Here is a 20,679-nt window from a genome sequence, read left to right as displayed (position 1 = left end):
TTATTGCAGAGCATGTAAAATCACTACACATTACAGAAGGACCTTTTCAATACATGCAGACTTTGACATAATCATCATGAGATAGAAGAAGTGAAGCACTCCAAAATCCGCAGTTGGGCAACACAGTTATTAGGACAAACCACAATGTCTCCAAAAAGTGAGTAATTTTTACAAGTTCTCCAGAGCTGTGCATTAGGCTAGATAACATAAATCAAGGGTTAGAGGGATGACGGAGTGGGAGTACAAAAGTTAGGTTGGATGTTGAAATCTGGAGGTCTGTATACTCAGTCTGTAGATGGAGATTGCAAACTGAATTAGTCATTGAAAAGACTACTTGCAGGTGTCAGAATTCTGGGATGAAGAATCAATGACTCATATTTATCAAACAAACAAACAAACAAACATCAACCCCAATTGTTATCCAAATAAAAAAAGCTAAAAAGGCTACTAAAATAGAGCCATGCATTCCGAGCACATAACTGATTACAAGTGAGGGAAAGACCTGGGCAGGTATATGGAATATATGACCTTTCAACTTTTTCAAAACCTATTATTTCCAGGATTAGATTACAATTGCTACCATCCCTGACCATGGGCCTATCTGGAGGATTCTATGCTGGTTACCCCTATGATTCTGTGATTCTATATGCTTACAAAGAACCACCAGTCACCTTGATCATTAGTCTTTTGTGGGAGAAGTGAAAAGAGAAAAGTATTGGATTTAAAAAAAACCATTGCAATAGCACTGTAGCAAAAGTGTTTTCCCAAGTCAACATAACCATGCAACCCTCCTGACTTAATAGAATTATCAAAATTATGGGAATTGGTCTCCCCTTCCTTAAACTTTTGCTCATGTCATATTAGTAATTAGCAAAGTTTTAGTCTCTAGTGCATAACTCTAGGACATGGTTAATGCACATAGAAAGCAGCAGTGGGCCACTTTAAAATCAAATGCATGTTCTAACCGATGTGGTTCTTTCATTTGGCACATAGACATTGAAAATGTAATGACTGTGCTATAAGAAATTTATTTTTCTGTAAATTTGGTGAAAATCTGATTTTGCTGCCACACAGATGCACATGAGTGCATAAAAAGAGCCCGGCTGGATCAGACCAAAAGCCTTTCTAGTCCTGCATCCTGTTTCCCACGGTGGCACACCAGGCTTCTTATGTGAAACCCACAAGCAGGATGTTGTTCCTAAGCAACTGGAATCCAGAGGCATGCTACATCTGATTTTGAAACATAAAAAGGCCCAGATGTTGTAGTCTCTCACCAGGGAGTTAGTTTCTCCATTCTCCTGAGGAAGGAGAGGTTTGAGGTGGTGGGGAGATTGGTATGATATAAACACACCATCAGGAGCACTGGATTGGCTCTGCTGTTGCACTAGCACTGTGCCAACCTCCTCATTGACACTTGCCCTCTCCCTACCAGTGACCCGTCTGCCAAGAAGCTAATGGCTTTACCCCACGCAGCAAGCCACTTCTGATGTAAGAAGGCAACAATGTCTGGTGCTATCTTGATATCAAGGAAGCAGCTTAGAATTATCACCTTGGAAGTTTGGAATCATGTGATAATGACACCAGCATAGTACTAGCGGTCTTGAATTGTATTTGCCTTATCATATAATGAGCAGGACACAGACTTGCTTTATATCTTAAGGATAACAGAAAATAAATATCTGCTGCACTCCTATTCAGTAACCAATCTGTCTTGAAAAAAATGAGCCTGAAAGTCTCAATAGTGCTGTTATAGCAACATTTCTACTAAATGAAACAATTAAAACCAATTAAAATTCTTAACTGCCAGTTACAAGCCAACTAAAAATGTCAGTTAACTTGGCTCCATATGGTTCACACATTTGACTTTGGCTTGGATCCTAAGAGAAGTTAACTTAAGTAACTTTGAAGCATGCAGTATTGGTACATTAATATTTATCCATTAGAGTGCTGCCCTAACACACAAACCATAAAAGCTAATGGATGTATACTATACCCACATAAGGTATATTATAAGTGGCACAATGAAGATAAACAATTTGGCTGTAGGAATAATTCCAAGAAACCCATATTCACCAGCAGTCATGTGATTATAATAGATTTCTAGAAAACATAAGAATAGCTCCGCTGAATCAAGGCAGTGGCCCAGGTAATCCAGCATTCTATTCTTACAGTGGCCAACCAGATATCTATGTGAAGCTGGCAAGATGGAGCTGAGTGCAACAGCTCTCTCCCCCATGAGGTTTCCAGCAACTGCTTCCCAGAAGTATTATTATTAAAAATGAGGACACAAAATACATGATAAAAACAAAAACAAATAACCCTCCTCACACAAATGCAATTAAAAGACCAGCATAGGCTGTTAATCAGCCCAAGTCCTGATGTTTTTGCCTAACACCTAAAGTTATGTAATGAAGGTGCCAGGTGAGCCTCCCTGAGGAGAAAATTCCACAAATGGGGAGCCACCACAGGAAAGGCCTGTTCTTGTGCTGCCATGCTCTGGAGCTTTCATGGAGGAGGCACACAAAGAAAGGCCTCAGATGATGATCATAGGATCTGAGTTGGTTCGTATGAGGAAAGGTGGTCCTTGAGGTATTGAGGTCCTGAGCCGTTTAAGGCTTTATAGGTCAAAACCAGCACTTTGAATTGAGCCTGGAAACTAATTGGCATCCAGTGTAATCAGGCCAGGAACTGTGTAATATACTCAAACTGTCTTGCCCTGGTGAGCAATATGGCCACCGAATTCTGCTGAAATTTCCAAACCACCTTAAGAGGCAGCCCTACATATAATGTGTTGCAGTAATCTAACCTACCGTATTTTTCGCCCTATAGGACGCACCATCCCATAAGGCACACCTAGTTTTTTGGGGGGGAAAATAAAGGGAAAAAAATATTTCCCCCCCCAGGCGCGGGGCTGGGGCGGGGGAGGCCCGAGCTTTCCCCGCCCCAGCTCCCAAACAGGCAGCTCTCTGCAAGCCGTGGGAGCCCAGCGCTGGCTCCCGCTGCTTGCGGAGAGGTCCGCAAAGCCTGGACGCGCTGAGCTCAGCGCGCGCAGGCTTCTGCATGCAAGCAACTCTCCACAAGCAGCGGGAGCGCTCCCGCTGCTTGCGGAGAGGTCCACGAAGCCTGCAGAGCGAGAGGGGTCGGTGCGCACCGACCCCTCTCACTCTCCAGGCTTCAGCGAGAGCCTGCATTCGCCCCATAGGACGCACACACATTTCCCCTTCATTTTTGGAGGGGGAAAAGTGCGTCCTATAGGGCGAAAAATACGGTACTCTTACAGAAGCCATGCTAGTTCAGCAGCAGCAAGACTTGCTCTTCTATATGCTTGGTTATCTTATCTTTAACAATACCTCTCACCAGTTTTCCAGGGGAAAAGTCATAGAATTGTAGAGTTGGAAGGCAATGCAGGAATTTCAAACTTAAGCTAACTAACATAATTTCCAGGAATCCCCATCTCCCTTTTCCCTTTTTTAAAATTGGTGTTACAGTGGCCACTTTCCAGTCATTGGGTATTGAGGCTGATCTTATGAACAAGTTGCTTTTCTAAAATATAGAGAACTCTTGGTTGGATGCCGTATGGATCCAGCAATTTTTCATTTCCCCCCTTTTGTTTATTAGGCCTAGAACTTCAACTCTCATCAACACTATTTTTCTCAGTTCCTCAGACTCCCTTTCTACAGAAGTTAGTTCAGGCACAGTGGTTTGCCTTATAGGTATATTCTGCTGTGGAGACAAATACAAAGAATTCATCCACCTTCTTTGCAATCTCATTATCCTTCTTTATCACACAATTGATTCCCTTGTCATTCAGGGGTCCAGCTGCCTCTCTTGCTACTAATGTAATTACATATTTTTGTTAGTAGTGGTCTTTATGTATTTTAGCAATATAATATGCTCCTCAAATTCTTTTTTGGCACCCCTTATAGCCTGATTGCATTTCTTTTGCCACAGTTTGTGTTCCTTTTTTGTTTTCATCATTTGGAGAAGACTTTCATTTTTTAAAGGAAACCTTCTTGCCTCTTCTTCTTTCTTTGACTCCGCTAGTTAACCATGCTGACATCCCCTTGGTACTTTCCCTAATCTGCAATATACAATACAGTGGTACCTGGGGTTACATACGCTTCAGGTTACAGACTCCACTAACCCAGAAATAGTACCTAGGGTTAAGAACTTTGCTTCAGGATGAGAACAGAAATCGTGCAGCAGCGGTGCAGCGGTAGCGGGAGGCCCCATTAGCTAAAGTGGTGCTTCGGGTAAAGAACAGTTTCAGGTTAAGAACAGACCTCCAGAATGAATTAAGTTCTTAACCCGAGGTACCACTGTATTAAAAGCTCAACTGGAGTGCATTTTAAACAACTGCCAAACATTTTTGAGTGATTTGATCTGTTTGACTTGCCCTTCAACTTCATTTTTACCAATTCCCTCATTTTGGGGAAATTGCTTCTTTAGAATTCAAATGTTAATGGATTTGATTTTTTTAAGGCAATTGACCATTTAGATTTATATTAAATTTAATAGCACTATGGTCACTGCTCCTAGCTGGCTCAAAAACACTTATATCTCACACCAGGTCCCGAGTGCTTAAGTCCAGGGTCTTTGTTCCTCTGGTCAGTTCCATGACCAACATTTAGAGTATCTAGAAAATTTCCCTCTTTGTCATGACTGGAACACATACGTAGCCAGTCTATGTGAGGGTAGTTGAAGTCATCCATCACTGTATTTTCACTATTGGATGTTTCAGTGATTTCATTCTTCATTTCAGGATCTCCCTGAGCATTTGGATCATAGGGACAATAGTATGTCCCCAGTAGTAAATTACTCTTGGGGACTGGTATCACCACTTACAATGCTTACTGTGAAAGTCTTGCCAATCCTAAGCATTGTGTTCAAAACTTTTAATCTAAGAGCACTGCTTCCATAGTGAATATCAGTGTTTTAAAAAAATCCAGCTACATTAAACATTTTGAAGTTCAGTTGTCAGGGAACTGCCATCGGAAAGACAGGTGGTGAGAAGGCTTCAGGAGAATAGGAGAGACACTTCTTCAGCAGAAGAGGGAACCAGTAGGGGGAGTGCGGGAGCTCCAAAGGAAAGGGAGTCGGAGGGGAGGCTCTGGGATACTTCCAGTGAGAACAGTGTGGAGGTATCAGAACAGCCTTTAAGGACCCCCACCCCCCGCCGGAAACTGTCACGCAGGGAATCCAGGCGGCGCATGTCCGTGAAACAGCTTTTATGTTGGAAACGTTTCCGCAAACGCCCACTGTCAGATTCTACCAGCGACTGACGGAGCCATGCTAAAGGGCTCCGCTCAAGGCAGGGTTTCACTACACTGAGTGAGCTCTGAGGGATCCAGCTTCAACGCACAAGCAGCTCATTATCCCACCACAGCAATCTGACAGTCCCTGAAAGCAGCTTGTGCAAAGAGAGGCATCATGAGCAACCCAGCCGGAGCCGGAGATGGGGGAGCAGCTGCAGCCGGTCCTAGCCTGGAAGAAAGGTACAGGATGTTGGAGGTACAGTTAGCTCTGCAAACGGCGAGGCTGGAGGAGAGGAGGGCTCATGATGCAGAAAAGGGGAAAGCCGCCCAGCTCTCGAGGAAAGTGCCAGGACTGGTGCAGAAGTTTGGGGGTGATCCCAGGGATTATCAAGCCTTCAGGACAGAGATGCAATATGCCCTCAATCTGCAGTTTGATGATTTTCCTGATGAGGATTCGAGGGTTGCTTATGTGATTGGGCATCTCGAAGGCGGGGCCAAAGATTGGGTGAGGCCACTAATGGCAGCCAATAATGAAGCCCTAAGGGACACAAGGAAGTTTTTTCGCGCCATGGATCTGATGTTTTCCAGCGAGATTGAGCAGGGAGTGGCGCGCAGGCAGTTAATGGCGTGTAAACAAGGGAACCGATCTGTCCGTGAGTACTGGACTGAGTTCACCATGTTGATCCATAAATTAGGATGGGATTTGTCAGCGGAACCGATACAAATGCTGTTCGAAGAAGGACTATCTTCGGCAGTGAAAGACGAACTTTCCCGGGGGCCCAGGGCGGAGTCTATGGACCATCTGACTAAATCAGCGCTGGCCATAGGATCACGCCAGGAGGCCAGAGCCTTGGAGAAGCGGGAAGGGAAAGGGGAGCGTTGGAGGGATTTCCGCATTCCAGAGATGCCAGAGCAGCCTTCTCTGCCAGCAGAGCCGATGGAAATCGGAACAGCGCGCGCGCGCGCAATTTCAAACCCCAGTGAAGGGCGGAAGAAGGAGGGAAAAGGCGCCAAGAAATGTTTTCTCTGCCAACAGCCAGGTCATTTTGCCAGAGTTTGCCCGCAAAGAAAGGAATGGCAAGGAATGGCGGGAGCTGTTGGGGAGGAGGGAGAAGGAGCTAAGGAGCAAGTAAAAGCCAACGCCTGGCTGCCACCGACGGGGCACAGCAGCCAGGCCAAGGAACAGTAAATGTGCCCACGCCAGAACCCCCAAGACCAGCTCTTGTAATAGAGGTATTGCTGGAGCTGGCAAACGGACACCCACTAAAAGTGAAGGCGCTATTAGACTCAGGCAGCTCCTGCAACTTTATGAGTAAGGAGTTTGCAGCCGCCCATCAGATACAGACCATTCCTTTAAAAAATCCCCTGCAGGTGACCACGATTGATGGGAGGGCGCTGTTGGGGGGAGAAGTAGACCAGCAGACTGTCCCCATGACAATGAGGGTGGCAAGACACACGGAACGGATAGCGTTTAATATTGCCACGTTGGGAGGAGCGCCCATCATTTTGGGGATGAGCTGGCTAGCGCTGCATGATCCGCTTGTGGGATGGCATCAGAGAGTGGTTTCCTTTGGGTCAGCACATTGTATGGGACACTGCACAGAAAAAGGGGGCCAAGTAGGCACTCAGGCCACGTTAGCAAAGATAGAAGCAATGGATCAAGGTAGGGTACCACGACAATATGCAGATTTTGCCGACGTCTTCAGCGAAAGGGAAGCAGATAAACTACCCCCGCACAGACCCTTTGACTGCCAAATCAACTTACTTCCAGGAGCGCAATTGCCAGTGGGCAAGGTGTATGCAATGTCTGACAGAGAGATGCAGGAGCTAAGGGAGTTTATTGACAAAAACCTCAAGCGTGGGTTCATCAGGGAGTCACGAGCGGTGGGGGGTAGCCCAGTGTTCTTTGTAGACAAAAAAAACTCAGACAAACCGAGATTAATTGTGGATTTCAGGGCCCTAAACGCAGTGTCCGAACCCGTGACCTTCCCTATGCCCAGAATCGATGACATTCTGACCCGGGTGAGAAAAGGGAAGATTTTTACCAAGCTGGACCTGAGGGGGGCGTATAACCTGATACGTATGAGAAAGGGAGATGAGTGGAAAACCACTATGTTCACCCCCTTGGGGGCATTTGAGTACTGCGTTATGCCTTTCGGCCTCCAGGCGGGTTCCGCAGTATTTCAATCATTCATGAATCACGTACTAGGACCATTGCTGTACAAGAACTGCGCTGCGTTCTTGGACGATGTACTGGTGTACTCAGAGGATGAAGAGCAGCATGTGCGAGATGTACGAGAAGTACTGAGCAAACTGCAAGAAAACCAGCTGTGGGTGAAACTGGAGAAGTGTCAGTTTCACACCAGGGAGGTGGAATTCCTTGGGTACCGGTTGTCGGACAAGGGGCTGGCCATGGATCCTAGCAAGGTGCAAGCGGTGCTGGAATGGAGGCCACCGAAAACTAAGAAAGACGTGCAGAGGTTTTTGGGGTTCGGAAACTTCTATCGGAAGTTCATCAAGAACTTCGCCCATTTAACAGCCCCCATCACGGATTGTCTCAGCAGTAAGAAGAAATTTGTCTGGACGGAAGAAGCGCAGCGAGCTTTCGAAAGTTTAAAGAGGGCGTTTGCTTCGGAAGAACAACTCTTACACGTGGATCTGCAGCAGCCGATGAGGGTGGAAACCGACGCGTCTGACAGAGCGGTGGGCGCCGTGCTCCTGCAGCCAGGAGCGAATACGTCGGAATGGAGGCCGTGTGCCTTCTTCTCGAGGAAATTGAACAAGTCTGAGAGGAATTATACAGTGTACGACAGAGAATTACTCGCTGTCCACGAAGCGTTCAAGAGATGGAGACACCTGTTGATTGGGGCGCAACACAAGGTTCAAGTGCGGACAGACCACAAAAATCTAGAATACTGGAGAACAGCCCGAGTATTGAACCAGAGACAAGTAAGATGGGCGCAAGAGTTCTCCAAGTTCAATTTTGAAATTCGCTACGTGCCAGGGGCTGAGAATGTCAGGGCGGACGCTCTCTCCAGAAAACCTGAGTACTTGGAGGGGGAAGGAGGGGCGGAAGAAAGACATATCATCTCAGAGGACCACTGGGTTTGTGGGGCGGCATTGGTGGGGCAAAGAGAACTGGTAGAGGGTATTGAAAACGATGAATATGCCCAAGAGAAACTTAGGGAACTCAGGGAGACAGGTGAGAACGCAGGGGGGTTTGAGGAAAAGAACGGAAAACTATATTACAAAGGGGCGCTCTACATACCAGGTGGGGAACTAAGAGGGCGGGTGCTTAAACAGTTGCATGACAGCCCCACGGCGGGGCACTTCGGGCAGCACAAGACCATGTGGTTGGTTACCAGGGAGTTTTGGTGGCCCAAGGTGCGGGAAGACGTGCGGGAGTATGTCAGGGGATGCGACAGGTGCCAAAGAGCAAAGGGAGAGAGGTTGGCGCCAGCAGGGTTATTAGAACCCTTACCCACCCCAGAAAGGCCATGGGAGATGGTATCCATAGATTTCATGACCGATCTACCGAGATCCAAAGGGAAAACCGCGGTCATGGTGGTGGTAGATCTACTAACTAAGATGTGCCACTTTATAGCTTGTTCACATGCAGTGACAGCGGAAGAAACCGCAAGGTTGTTTGTGGAGCACATTTTTAGGTTGCATGGCGCCCCCTTGAGGGTTTTGAGCGACAGAGGAAAACAATTTACTTCTAGGTTCTGGAGGAAACTAATGAGCATGTTGCATGTGGAGGTAAGTTTTTCCACCGCCAGGCACCCAGAAACAAATGGGCAAGCAGAAAGGGCAAACGGGGTTTTGCAACAATATCTGAGGTGTTATGTAAAGGACAGAGAAACTGATTGGGTAGACTGGTTACCTCTGGCAGAATTTGCCTACAACAACGCGGAGAACGTGTCCACAGGGATGAGTCCCTTTCTAGCCAATTATGGGTGTCATCCTCGGGCGTTTCCAGGAGAGGGCGGGGGAAGGTGGAGTGTACCTGCAGCGGAACATTTTGTTGAAGAGATGGAAGCGATCCACCGTCAGCTCCAACTCAACTTAGAGAAAGCCAAAGAAGAATATAAGAAGCAAGCAGACAGAAATAGGAGGGAAGGCGAAACCATAAGGGTGGGTAACCGGGTGTGGCTATCCACCCAAGGGCTGCCGTTCAAGGGAGGGTGTAAGAAATTGAGACCCAAACGGTTGGGACCCTTTGAGGTCATACAGCAGGTCAACCCAGTAGCATTCAAACTCCGATTGCCCAGTCACATGAAATTGCACCCAGTATTTCACAGGTCATTACTGTCGCCATACAGAGAGGGATGTGAGTGGGGGGAACATGAGAGGGAGGTCACCCGGACACCCGTCATAGAAGAGAGAGAACGCAACATGGATGTGGCAGGGATCATTGATTCCAGGTGGAAGGGGAATCAGGTGGAATACTTGGTAGAATGGGAGGGGGAGGAAGAGTCAGAAAACACATGGGTACCGGCAGAGGAAGTCAAAGACGAGATTTTAATAGAAACGTTTCATCGGCGTTTCCCAAGGAAACCACAACCAGTGGCAAGGTTTAGGAGGGAACACTTCGGGACTACAGATGAGGAAGGGGAGTTTGAAGGGTTCCCAGAGTCGGGAGTGGAGGTGGAAACAGATTCCGACGAAGGAGAGGAAGAGGGGGAAAGAGGCGGAAGGCCGTGGTTAGAAGTGTTTGAATCCTCGGAGGATGAGGGGAGTTCCTTCCAGGGATTTCCGTCCTCGCCGCCAGTAAGAGAAGAGGCGGGAGGGGGTGAAGGGGGCCCTGGGGGGGAGGTGGATGTCAGGGAACTGCCATCGGAAAGACAGGTGGTGAGAAGGCTTCAGGAGAATAGGAGAGACACTTCTTCAGCAGAAGAGGGAACCAGTAGGGGGAGTGCGGGAGCTCCAAAGGAAAGGGAGTCGGAGGGGAGGCTCTGGGATACTTCCAGTGAGAACAGTGTGGAGGTATCAGAACAGCCTTTAAGGACCCCCACCCCCCGCCGGAAACTGTCACGCAGGGAATCCAGGCGGCGCATGTCCGTGAAACAGCTTTTATGTTGGAAACGTTTCCGCAAACGCCCACTGTCAGATTCTACCAGCGACTGACGGAGCCATGCTAAAGGGCTCCGCTCAAGGCAGGGTTTCACTACACTGAGTGAGCTCTGAGGGATCCAGCTTCAACGCACAAGCAGCTCATTATCCCACCACATCAGTTTATCTAAGTGGGTAATAGTTATGCATGTGTTTAACTTTCCCACAAAAATTAGTTAAACTTAAAAAGGCTTCATTTTTTAGGGTGCAATCCAGTCAATGATTTTACGCATTTAACTTGGGCCTATATCAACATCCCACATATTAAGAACAAGCAAAGGCAACTCTTATATATTAATGTGAATATATAGCAACATAAAAACCGTGATCTTACCCTTGTTTTTCAGGTCATTTAATAATTTGGATTCCTTGTGAAGAATATCACTCACTAGTTTGATCTCTACATTTTGAGACAACAGGTCTTGCAATTTCTCAAACAGATGCTGCCCCTTGTAGGAAAAACAACAAAGGAAACATGCTTGGGAATGATTATTAGACACACAAAAATATACAAAATCAATTAATATACATTCAGGTGTCTATTTTGATATAATGTTTTATGCTTCAGTGGAACTTGAATCTGTCTTCTGAAAGAAGCATTTAAAATTACTAAATCATGACGTACATAAGAGGCATCATAACATTCTGTGTCTACAATAAGAGCACTTTGCAAGGTATGCAACTTCTTAATGCCATGCAGTTAAAATAATTTGAAATCCCTGCTCAGCCATGAAGGTCTCCAAGAAACCCTAAGAAAGCAACTATCTCACAGCCTAGCTTATTTCGCAGAGTTGTTATAAGAGCAAAACAAGATAAGGGGATGCTGCAATCTTCTCTGAACTCTCGGAATAGGGTGATGGTGAAATCTAAATAAATAATTTCTCTCGTATATTTTGTCACTTTGCAGTCTCAACTCCAGGGAGATGCTAAGATTCTCACGTAGGTGGAATTTCACTCTGGATTTATTTATTTTGCTTCAAAAATTTCCATTGATGCAATAAGAGCATGGCAATGATTTAAGCTGAAGTGCTATCTTACACAGCAATGTGTTCTAAGGACAAAAATAGATGCAACTGTGGGAGACCAGTTCACTGTTCACATATTTTAAAGAACTGGAACTTACTTCAGAGGAAAACAGAGCATGAGAGGTTCCAGCTCTGCTCAGAGACTGAGCCATTTCCATTATAGCCCCTGCCCACCCTGGCAACCCCTTGCTTTACATATGAATGGGATAAACACATAAACAAATGTGATATTGCCATGTCATCATATATAATTCAGCCCTAGGATGCCCAACTGCTGGTGGTTTTTTTCCTTCTGATATTTCTGAGAATCAAGCTCTTATATGCTGGCCGTGGCTATGAAGCTTTAGTCACTGCTCTCGGCATGTTTTAAAAAAGTTTTATTAAGAGCCCCTTATACCACTGTGCAAGGACTCCTTTCTCTTGAAGGCAATAACAAACTGCTGTGAGTGTCTTACATTTCATGAAAATCTTTTTTCTCCCAATGTCAACTTATAAAAACTGGGAGGAGGATATAAAGTCAAGGTATCTGAATTTTCCATGTATTATTGAACCTCCTATAAGAATGCTTAACAATGTTCCCATTGTTACAAGGTGTCATATTTTGTCATGCAACAAATATGGAACATGCAACCCAGTATCAAATAAAAAAGAGTATACCATTGCAAGTTATATCCTAAATACATAAATACATAATTTTATTTGTATGCCGCCTTTCCGTATTTCAAACCACGCTCAAGACAACTTGCAACATGAAAAAATATGTAACTACAATGCAACAAAAGTAGTAATAAACAATAAATTAAACTTTATAAGATACACAACCAAGCTGATCAATTTCCACATAAATCACAAGATCTAAAATAAAGAAACAAAAAACCAACAACGAAACAGCAACAACACCCCAGCCCAAGTGCCATTCTTGTCCAGAGGCTTCTTGCATTTGCTGAAACTGGACAGTGCATATAGATCTTTGCATATCAGCAAAGGTTTTCTTCTTCATTTGACTCTATTTTTTTTAATACATATTTATTAAAGTTTTTGAATAAAAATGCATAAATAAACAACATTTCTTATATTATAACATAGTTTCATCACTTCTTTGGACTCCCCCACGTCTCCCGCTCGCACTTACATCGTTACAGAAAAAAAAAAAATTTCCAAGCAAATTACCCACTTGTTTACAATCTTATCTCCGCTCATTTAAATAAAATCTAACAATTCTCCAATAAGTTTATATTTTCCTTAATCTCGCTTATCGTCAAAATCAAATCTAATTCAGTGGTGGGCCATTATTTATGATCTAGCATCCTTCTTAACATTCAACCAAATTACAATATTTTTGTAAATAAATCTTAAACTTCCTCCAATCCTCCTCAATCCACTCCTCTCCCAGGTCTCGGATTCTACCAGTCATCTCGGCCAGTTGCATATAGTCCATCAGCTGCATCTGCCACTCTTCCAGCGTGGGTAGATCTTGAGTTTTCCAGCTCTTAGCGATGAGTATCCTTGCTGCCGTTGTTGCGTACATAAAAAATGTTCGGTCCTTCTTTAACACCTTCTGGCCGACAATACCCAGAAGGAAGGCCTCTGGTTTCTTAGTGAAGGTATACTTAAATACCTTTTTCAGCTCATTATATATCATTTCCCAGAAGGCCTTCACTTTAGGGCAAGTCCACCAGAGGTGAAAGAATGTACCTTCATGTTCTTTACATTTCCAACATTTATTATCAGAAAAATGGTATATTTTGGCGAGTTTAACTGGGGTCATGTACCATCTGTATATCATTTTCATTACATTTTCCTTCAGAGCATTACATGCAGTGAAGTTCAGCCCAGTGGTCCACAACCTTTCCCAGTCCTCAAACATAATATTATGCCCAATATTCTGAGCCCATTTTATCATAACCGATTTAACCATTTCGTCTTGTGTATTCCATTTCAGCAGCAAGTTATACATTCTTGATAATACCTTAGTCTTTGGTTCTAACAATTCTGTTTCCAACTTCGATTTCTCCACCTGGAACCCTACCTTTCTATGCAACAAAAGTAGTAATAAACAATAAATTAAACTTTATAAGATACACAACCAAGCTGATCAATTTCCACATAAATCACAAGATCTAAAATAAAGAAACAAAAAACCAACAACGAAACAGCAACAACACCCCAGCCCAAGTGCCATTCTTGTCCAGAGGCTTCTTGCATTTGCTGAAACTGGACAGTGCATATAGATCTTTGCATATCAGCAAAGGTTTTCTTCTTCATTTGACTCTAGAGAAGCTCCACTTAGTTCTGCTTTTTGGAATTGGATCTTTATGCTCCTTCACAACTTCCACAGTAGCCCTTGCACTAATGGCATCAGCGCCAACAATGTCATCATTATAGCTTTGCATTCTACTGCATTTGTTTCAATGGACAATGTGCTATTGTTTGAATCCAATAGTGGTAAACAAAACTTCGAAAGAATGCTCAGTTTGAGTGACCAAATGACTAACATCTGGACCTGAAAGTTTAGTTGTTATTCCTTAAAAATGCAATCCTTCATCTGATTGCATGTCACTTAAATCGTACTGATCTGCATCTGATGTTTTATAGTTGGAAAAAAGAAATGGATCTGAAAGATCCTAAATGACTGCTTCTGTTTTAAATGCTATTATTAATTCTCCCCCCCTTTTTGTAAAATTCAGCAATTAGACATGCAAAAGCTGCAAAGAACTGTCCATAAAGGGGCAGGCTAAATAAGTAAGCTTATTGATTCTAAGGCATTCCTGATTCAAACCCTTTGGATCTCAGTTAACATGTTATACAGTTATGATAGATGTTATGTGATAGGAGGGGGTAGAAGGTAGATTTGGATCTGCTGGATCTTCCTGGGTGATTTGCAGGAAATTGGAAAGGGTTTATGACTCCCAGCTATCTAACAACAGCTGAAAAACGCACTCTACCCTAGTTTGGTTGCTTAAATATGAATGCGGGGTGTGTTTGATAAAACAGCAGTCGGCACGTGTGAACTTGGTTCAGGTACTGATTGCAAATTTGTGCGCTTAGCATGTGTTCAGAGGCATGCTGTTTCTTAATTCTTAGTGTTCTTCCACTTGCTGGAGCCACTATTTTGCACCTAACTCTGTTTGGTGGATCTCAGGGGGTCTGGTAAACACAAATTAGATTCCATGTCTGCCCATTCCTGGTAGATGATATATGAAAGCATGAATATGTTTACCAGTTGAAAGGGCATGGCAGTGTATGCAGGGTTGTTGTTGTTGTTGTACTCTTTCTTTTCATTTCTTTTTTAAAAGAAAATATCATTACAATAAAATATGAAAATATTTCTGTGCTAGAATTAGGGAGTGTCTCTCTAAAATCTGTTTTCCAGGACTCTCTCCATTTCAGCATTAAACTGTTCGTGTGATCTGAAATTAGGAAGAAATGTAACTCACATTTAAAAGTGAATTTACCAAATTCGCAAACTGAAGTGCAGACTTCCTTTGAAACTGGAGGTTCTCTGAATTTTGCAGTGCTGTTCTCCAGTCAAGTAACGTGTACGAAAATGCATATATTAGAGTAAAGTTTGCATAAAATTCATATGTTGGTGAAAATAACATTTAAACATGCATCATATTGGGGGAAATTGCTTACAAAAATATGTATATTTCTTAAATCTGCATACAAAAGTATGTTTATTCAGAGAAACATTCGCTAAAATGCTGAGGGAGAGAAACTATTCGAGGCAACTGGTTCTTACAAAAAGGAAGGCTCATTTTGAGAACAAGCAAACAAGACGTTCTTAACAAAACCATATCTCAAGAGCTCAGACACAGAAGAGGATGAACAGTAAAATGCAAACCAAGCACCTGATCAAGGCCATGAACATTTAAATAAAGCATACCTGGAATGCAGATGGATGACTGTGACTGAGGTCCCATTGGGAAGATACTATGTCAACAGACTTTTTAGCCATATTAAGTAAATTCATCCAGCCTTGGAAAAGAGACAAATGGGCCGGTGCACTGTCTGAATAGTTTATGCCTTCAGGAATATTTTCCACAAGAGCAACCCTGAGAAAACACAAAGAAAGGAAGACAGTTTACAAAACTACTCAACTGATTTAAATTATTCCAATTTCACAGGGGTGTAAGTGTTGGTTTCTTATAGTCCCCTCTGCCCCAGTCCACCTCTGGTCTTGGAAGTATTTTACTTCCAAGGCATTTTAATGGTATGTATTGCCGCATGCTCGATACATTTATATATTTATAAAAACATTTATATATTTTTCTTTACATCAGTTATTTAATGTGTCAAGAGATTTGGGGACCCACAATAGTAAAAACTTTATTTTGTTCCCACAGCAGATTTAGATGTTAAAAAAAGATCTGACTTAGTAGCATCTATCTGGATCTTGGAAAACCTCTTGAAATAGTTTCCTATAATTTGCTGACACTTTCCAACTACGTGTGGCTAAACATGTCAGAGAGTGTAGAATTTGTTCTAAAAATTGCTCATGATCCTCCCCTCTCTGTCAGGGAGGAGGTGATGTATCCAGCTTACACATTCATTGCTTAACTTTTCATAGCTATTGGTCTTTTCTTTTTCTTACTTGGAATGACAAAGAGAAGGAAACTCACGTAGTTATTAGGACTCAAACTCTGACTCAAAAATATATCAAGTCCTAGCACCTAATTAAAACAACTTGTATTTCTTAGCACACTTAGTTCCTCAAATGCATAGTCAATTCATATGCCCCCTATTTTTTCCTATTATGATGCCCATATTTCTGTGAAAACCCTGCTGTCTTCTTCACAAGAATATGCACACTCTACCATCCCCTGGTTTTCATATCTTGCACGCCAAAATGCTTGGATGAGTCATGTCACTCCAATCTTCCTTCCTTCAGTCCCAGATGCTCCCTGCCCCCTGCTCTATAGCCCACCAGTAAGAGATCTTAGGTTGATAGGTCCTAGGGATTCAGTGGTAGCTCTTTATGCATAGAATTCCCTCCCCCATGAACCACTGGTGACTTTTAAAAGACCTCTTAAGATGTTTTTATTTCAATCTGATTTTTATTAATTGTTGCCATTTTAAATGAATTTCAATTTGATCTTATATGCTTTTATGTTTGCTGTGTAACTGCTTTGTACTTTCGCCCTTTGAGGATAATAATCCTGAAAATAAGTTTGTAAACCTTTTAATAAAATAAAATAAGCCACACCAAGTAGCTCCAGATTTGCAGAAACAGAAAGGAACAGCAAAACACCCTGTTCATCTGGACAGCCACCTTGAAAGTATACTGTCTAGTAGCAACTTTAATAAAAATGGAATGGATAGTTGTAATTTCACCAGAACAGTTTCTAGAGAAAGCATGCTTGCTCATTTTCTGTTTCTTTATTTTAAATGCTACATTTGAAAAACAAAAGTTACCTCAAGGCTGGCCATAAATATTTTAAATAAATATTATAACTAGTTCAGAGGGGTGTTACAATGATATATGAAATGTGTTCTGAAAAGAGCTATTAAAATAATAAACTTGAAGTGAACGTAGGAGGGCTCAATAAATAACATACATGAGTACACAACTGGTACACAATTGCAGTGCTGTGACGATTGGTTCTCATCTGAGAGACCAGTTCACATTCCAGCTCATCTAAGGACATACGAAATAGAGATTAATACCTTTCTGTAAAAATAAAATAAAATAGAGCATCTTATATGAGCACTTTCAAAAATAAACATACTAGAACTATAAATAATGTTGCTGGTAAAATTATACTTCCAGGTTCTTCTGCAATGGTGAACCTGTTAATTTTTCTCTCACGTCACAATGAGTTGCTGGGTTTTGTATGAAATTTAAAACCAGAGAAGTCTCATGGGAACAGTTCAGTCTCATCAGCCATGTCACAACAACTAACCTTAACAAAAATTGTGGTTTAAAAGAAAAAGAAAAAACGGAAGAAAACGCTGCTCTGCTCAAAAATATGGCAACAAGTAGAAGGCTTTTAGAAGGATGAAGCTGTTTAATACATAACTTGTTCCGTTTTCCCATTATCTACTTAAACCCTCAGAACATTCTTGTGACGTAAACAGACGAGCATTATCACCCTCACATAATAGATTGGGAAACAGAACAGAAAGGCTGAGCAAGAGGGACAGTATGTGACCTAGAATTTGCACTTCTGTTCCAGGATAAAAATAGAGAGCAAGTTTATCTCTACCAACCTTATTGAAAGAATAATGGAACAATGGAACTAGGCCTCCGTAGAAATAACATTTGTCCTCTACAGGAAAACTCAGGATTACTTATAATGTGGCTTTTCCTCCACTCCTGCAGATAACTGCAGATAAAATAGCTCAATTGGTTAAAGTGTGGTGCTGATAACACCGAGGCTGCAGGTTTGCTCCCCCTCTGGGTCAGCTGTATATTCCTACATTTCAGGGGGTTGGACTGGATGATCTTCAGGGTTCCTTCCAACTGTATGATTCCATGAAAATGGGGTTTATGCTCAAATATATTCTGGGGTCACATACACACACACACACACACACACACACACACACATACAGTATATGAATGATACGGATATAGATATCTATCAGTATATCACAAAGCAATGGGCAAAAAATTATAGTTAATTTTGTTAACATGAAATGAGGGTTTAATTATCAATCATGTGTCTTTGTTATATTTTCAGCTGAGTATCTGGATGTCAAACTACATGTGTCTGCACTTCTCCCTCACTTTAGGAAATGTATGCTGCAGGCTATTTATTGACAGCTGGAATTTGCTATGGATTAAGTCAACAAATGTTACACAACATATATAAGTGCTTTGCCATGTTATTAGGCGGTAACACATGAAATATTCCTACCATGTAGATATTCTTACTTGAGTTAAGTTATATAGCTCCCTAGGAAATTACCACTGTTGGGTAGTCACCGCTCGCAGGCATTTGAATGTCATTTCAGTCATGTAAATCGGCAAAAGTTGAACTATATGCAGAAACCTCTTGAAATATGCTCAGGGGAAATGGCAGTTTGGAATATGAAAGCTCCATGACTTAAGCACATTAGCTATTTAATCTGTTGGCATTCTGTTAGGCTTAACTTTACAAATGGCTTTTAAAACAAGCATCACTTTTTTCTGTGCATATTTTCCGTCCTGTTCAAAAAACTGTTTATATGAAGTAGTGATAAATTGTTTTCACTGAACAAGAAGGGGGATATTTATTACAAGAGAAATTAGATGTATGCACCAGTTGACTGTCACAATCAGTATTCATTCTACAGTGAGCTGGAGCATGTCAAATACTAAATGCTTCAGAGGCAAAAGGTTAAATGCTGTTACAAATATCCTGCGCTCATGGCTGTCTTTGTACGCAAGATATACAAGCCTTGGGGACCTGTGAGAAATCTATTTAATGGACAGTATTAGGGATGTTTCTGGCACATAATCAGTCCTCTTTTTTCTTCCATCTACAGGATTGTAAACAGCAACCCAAAATGCTCAGAATGATCATTACTAAGCACAACGGGTTGGATCCAGACAGACTGAAATCCCACTTACCTGTGATTAAGCCCCTTTGAATTCACCAGGACTTACTGCTGCGTAGACATGGTTAGGATTGTAAGTAGATGCAGTGAAATCACTTAAGTTCCATTGATTTCAGAGAGTCTATTCTAAGCACGACTAAATCTGAATCCAATGAATATTCTGAGCACTGATTCCAACCTAGTATACTGAATGGCAAAGGTTCTTTCTTTCGTGGTGTGCATTTTCATACAAAGAATATAGCAACACACATCCAATGAACTTTAATATATAAAGGTAAAGGACCCCTAAGTCCAGTCCAAGGCGACTGGGGTGCAGCACTCATCTTGCTTCAGGCCAAGGGAGCCGGCGTTTGTCCACAGACAGCTTTCAAGGTCATGTGGCCAGCATGGCTAAACAGCTTCTGGCACAACGGAGCACCATGATGGAAGCCAGAGCGCACGGAAACACCGTTTACCTTCCAATGGCAGTGGTACCTATTTATCTACTTGCACTGGTGTGCTGTTGAACTGCTAGGCTGGCAGAAGCTGGAACAGACCAACAGGAGCTCACCCCGTTGTGCAGATTCAAACTGCTGACCTTCCGATCAGCAAGCCCAAGAGGTGCAGTAGTTTAAACCACAGCGCCACCTGCTCCCTTATACCTTAATATATATTAACCCTACAACTGCCATAGATACTTATGGTAGGTCTCCGGACATAACAGCCTTAATGGTTATAATATTTTCAAACGTAGGTGCTTTACGTGGGGTCAGGCAAAGTTAAGGACATCAGGACTCTGGACAGTTCCCAGTGGACCATGTTGGCCAACCTGTGAAAGATTTGTCTGCTAAGAGCTAGAACCATTTGAAGCCTTATGTAGGTTGGCGAGTCCTGTAACGTGGCTGCCTCACTTACCTGAGGAGCTGACTCTGGTGACTTAAATGCCATTTGTTTAATTCTGTAGCTGCAGAGGAGTCAACTTGTGGGGCCATGGGGGCCAGACCATCACAAAGTTGATGGACATTCCCATCCAAATGGTGTGTGCGCACTGTGTCATGTGATTGATTATGCAGGGTGGGGCTTACCTGTGCCCCCACAATATTTTATTCAAGTTGGCACCTCTGTGCAGGTGTCAACTTTATGCTATCAAAGAGATAAGGATGTTGCTGAGGGATTGTCCTGTGAGTCTGAGGAAGGCAGGAGAGCTGTCTTCTCAATTCTGGAAAGTCTAAGAGAAGCTGCTCTGCCCACCCCCGAGTGGTGTAGCTGGTAGTTCTTGCTCATCTGTGCCTTCCTCAGGATACTGCAAGGGGCTAGGTTCTGGGATCATGATGCCACAACCCCACCCCTCAAGTTGGTGCAGAAGAATCTGGCAGACATGTTTTGGAGAAGTTAACACTCACTTCCTCAATCCCAACCCAATTAGGCCATCATTCTGTACCTTAAGTGCAAATGAACCTCTTGGTCTTAGGCAGATATCTTTCCCAACCATGCTACTAAGACACTTTCTGTTGGCGAGAACAAGGATAAAATTGCGGCATTATACACGCACACAAATGCTCTGCTGCTGAGCTATGTGGTTAACCTGCAAGAATTTTCTCAAGAAAATCACAGTCAACATTACTGTAGAAGCAAGGAACCTCAGGCATTAATTTATCTGTCATCCAACTTAACAATGCCTTTGGAATAGGGAATCAAGTTATCAAGTCTGTTTGTATGGATATTTCATCTGTAAGTGTTAGCAAAATACCAGCATTGAGTTTAAG

General features: G+C 42.8%; 1 protein-coding gene across 4 annotated transcripts in view; it reads right to left on the bottom strand.

Annotated features, from left to right (window-relative positions):
* The window catches only part of PLD5 (phospholipase D family member 5), a 97,875-nt gene that overhangs the window by 25,900 nt on the left and 51,296 nt on the right, over nucleotides 1-20,679 (bottom strand). For 3 of the 4 annotated variants that reach the window (XM_079969519.1, XM_079969521.1, XM_079969520.1), the window contains exons 3-4: nucleotides 15,279-15,447; nucleotides 10,702-10,816 (exon numbers count right to left, since the gene is read on the bottom strand). In XM_079969519.1, coding sequence (XP_079825645.1) covers nucleotides 10,702-10,816; nucleotides 15,279-15,447 — 284 coding nt within the window. The remainder of the gene's footprint in view (nucleotides 1-10,701; nucleotides 10,817-15,278; nucleotides 15,448-20,679) is intronic. The other variant, XM_079969522.1, reaches the window with a different exon arrangement.

Source organism: Podarcis cretensis (assembly GCF_951804945.1).
Source record: "Podarcis cretensis genome assembly, chromosome: 3".
NCBI classification, from domain to species: domain Eukaryota; kingdom Metazoa; phylum Chordata; class Lepidosauria; order Squamata; family Lacertidae; genus Podarcis; species Podarcis cretensis.
The sequence above is the reverse complement of the archived record's forward strand: the minus strand, read 5'-3'. Positions and strand labels throughout refer to the sequence as shown.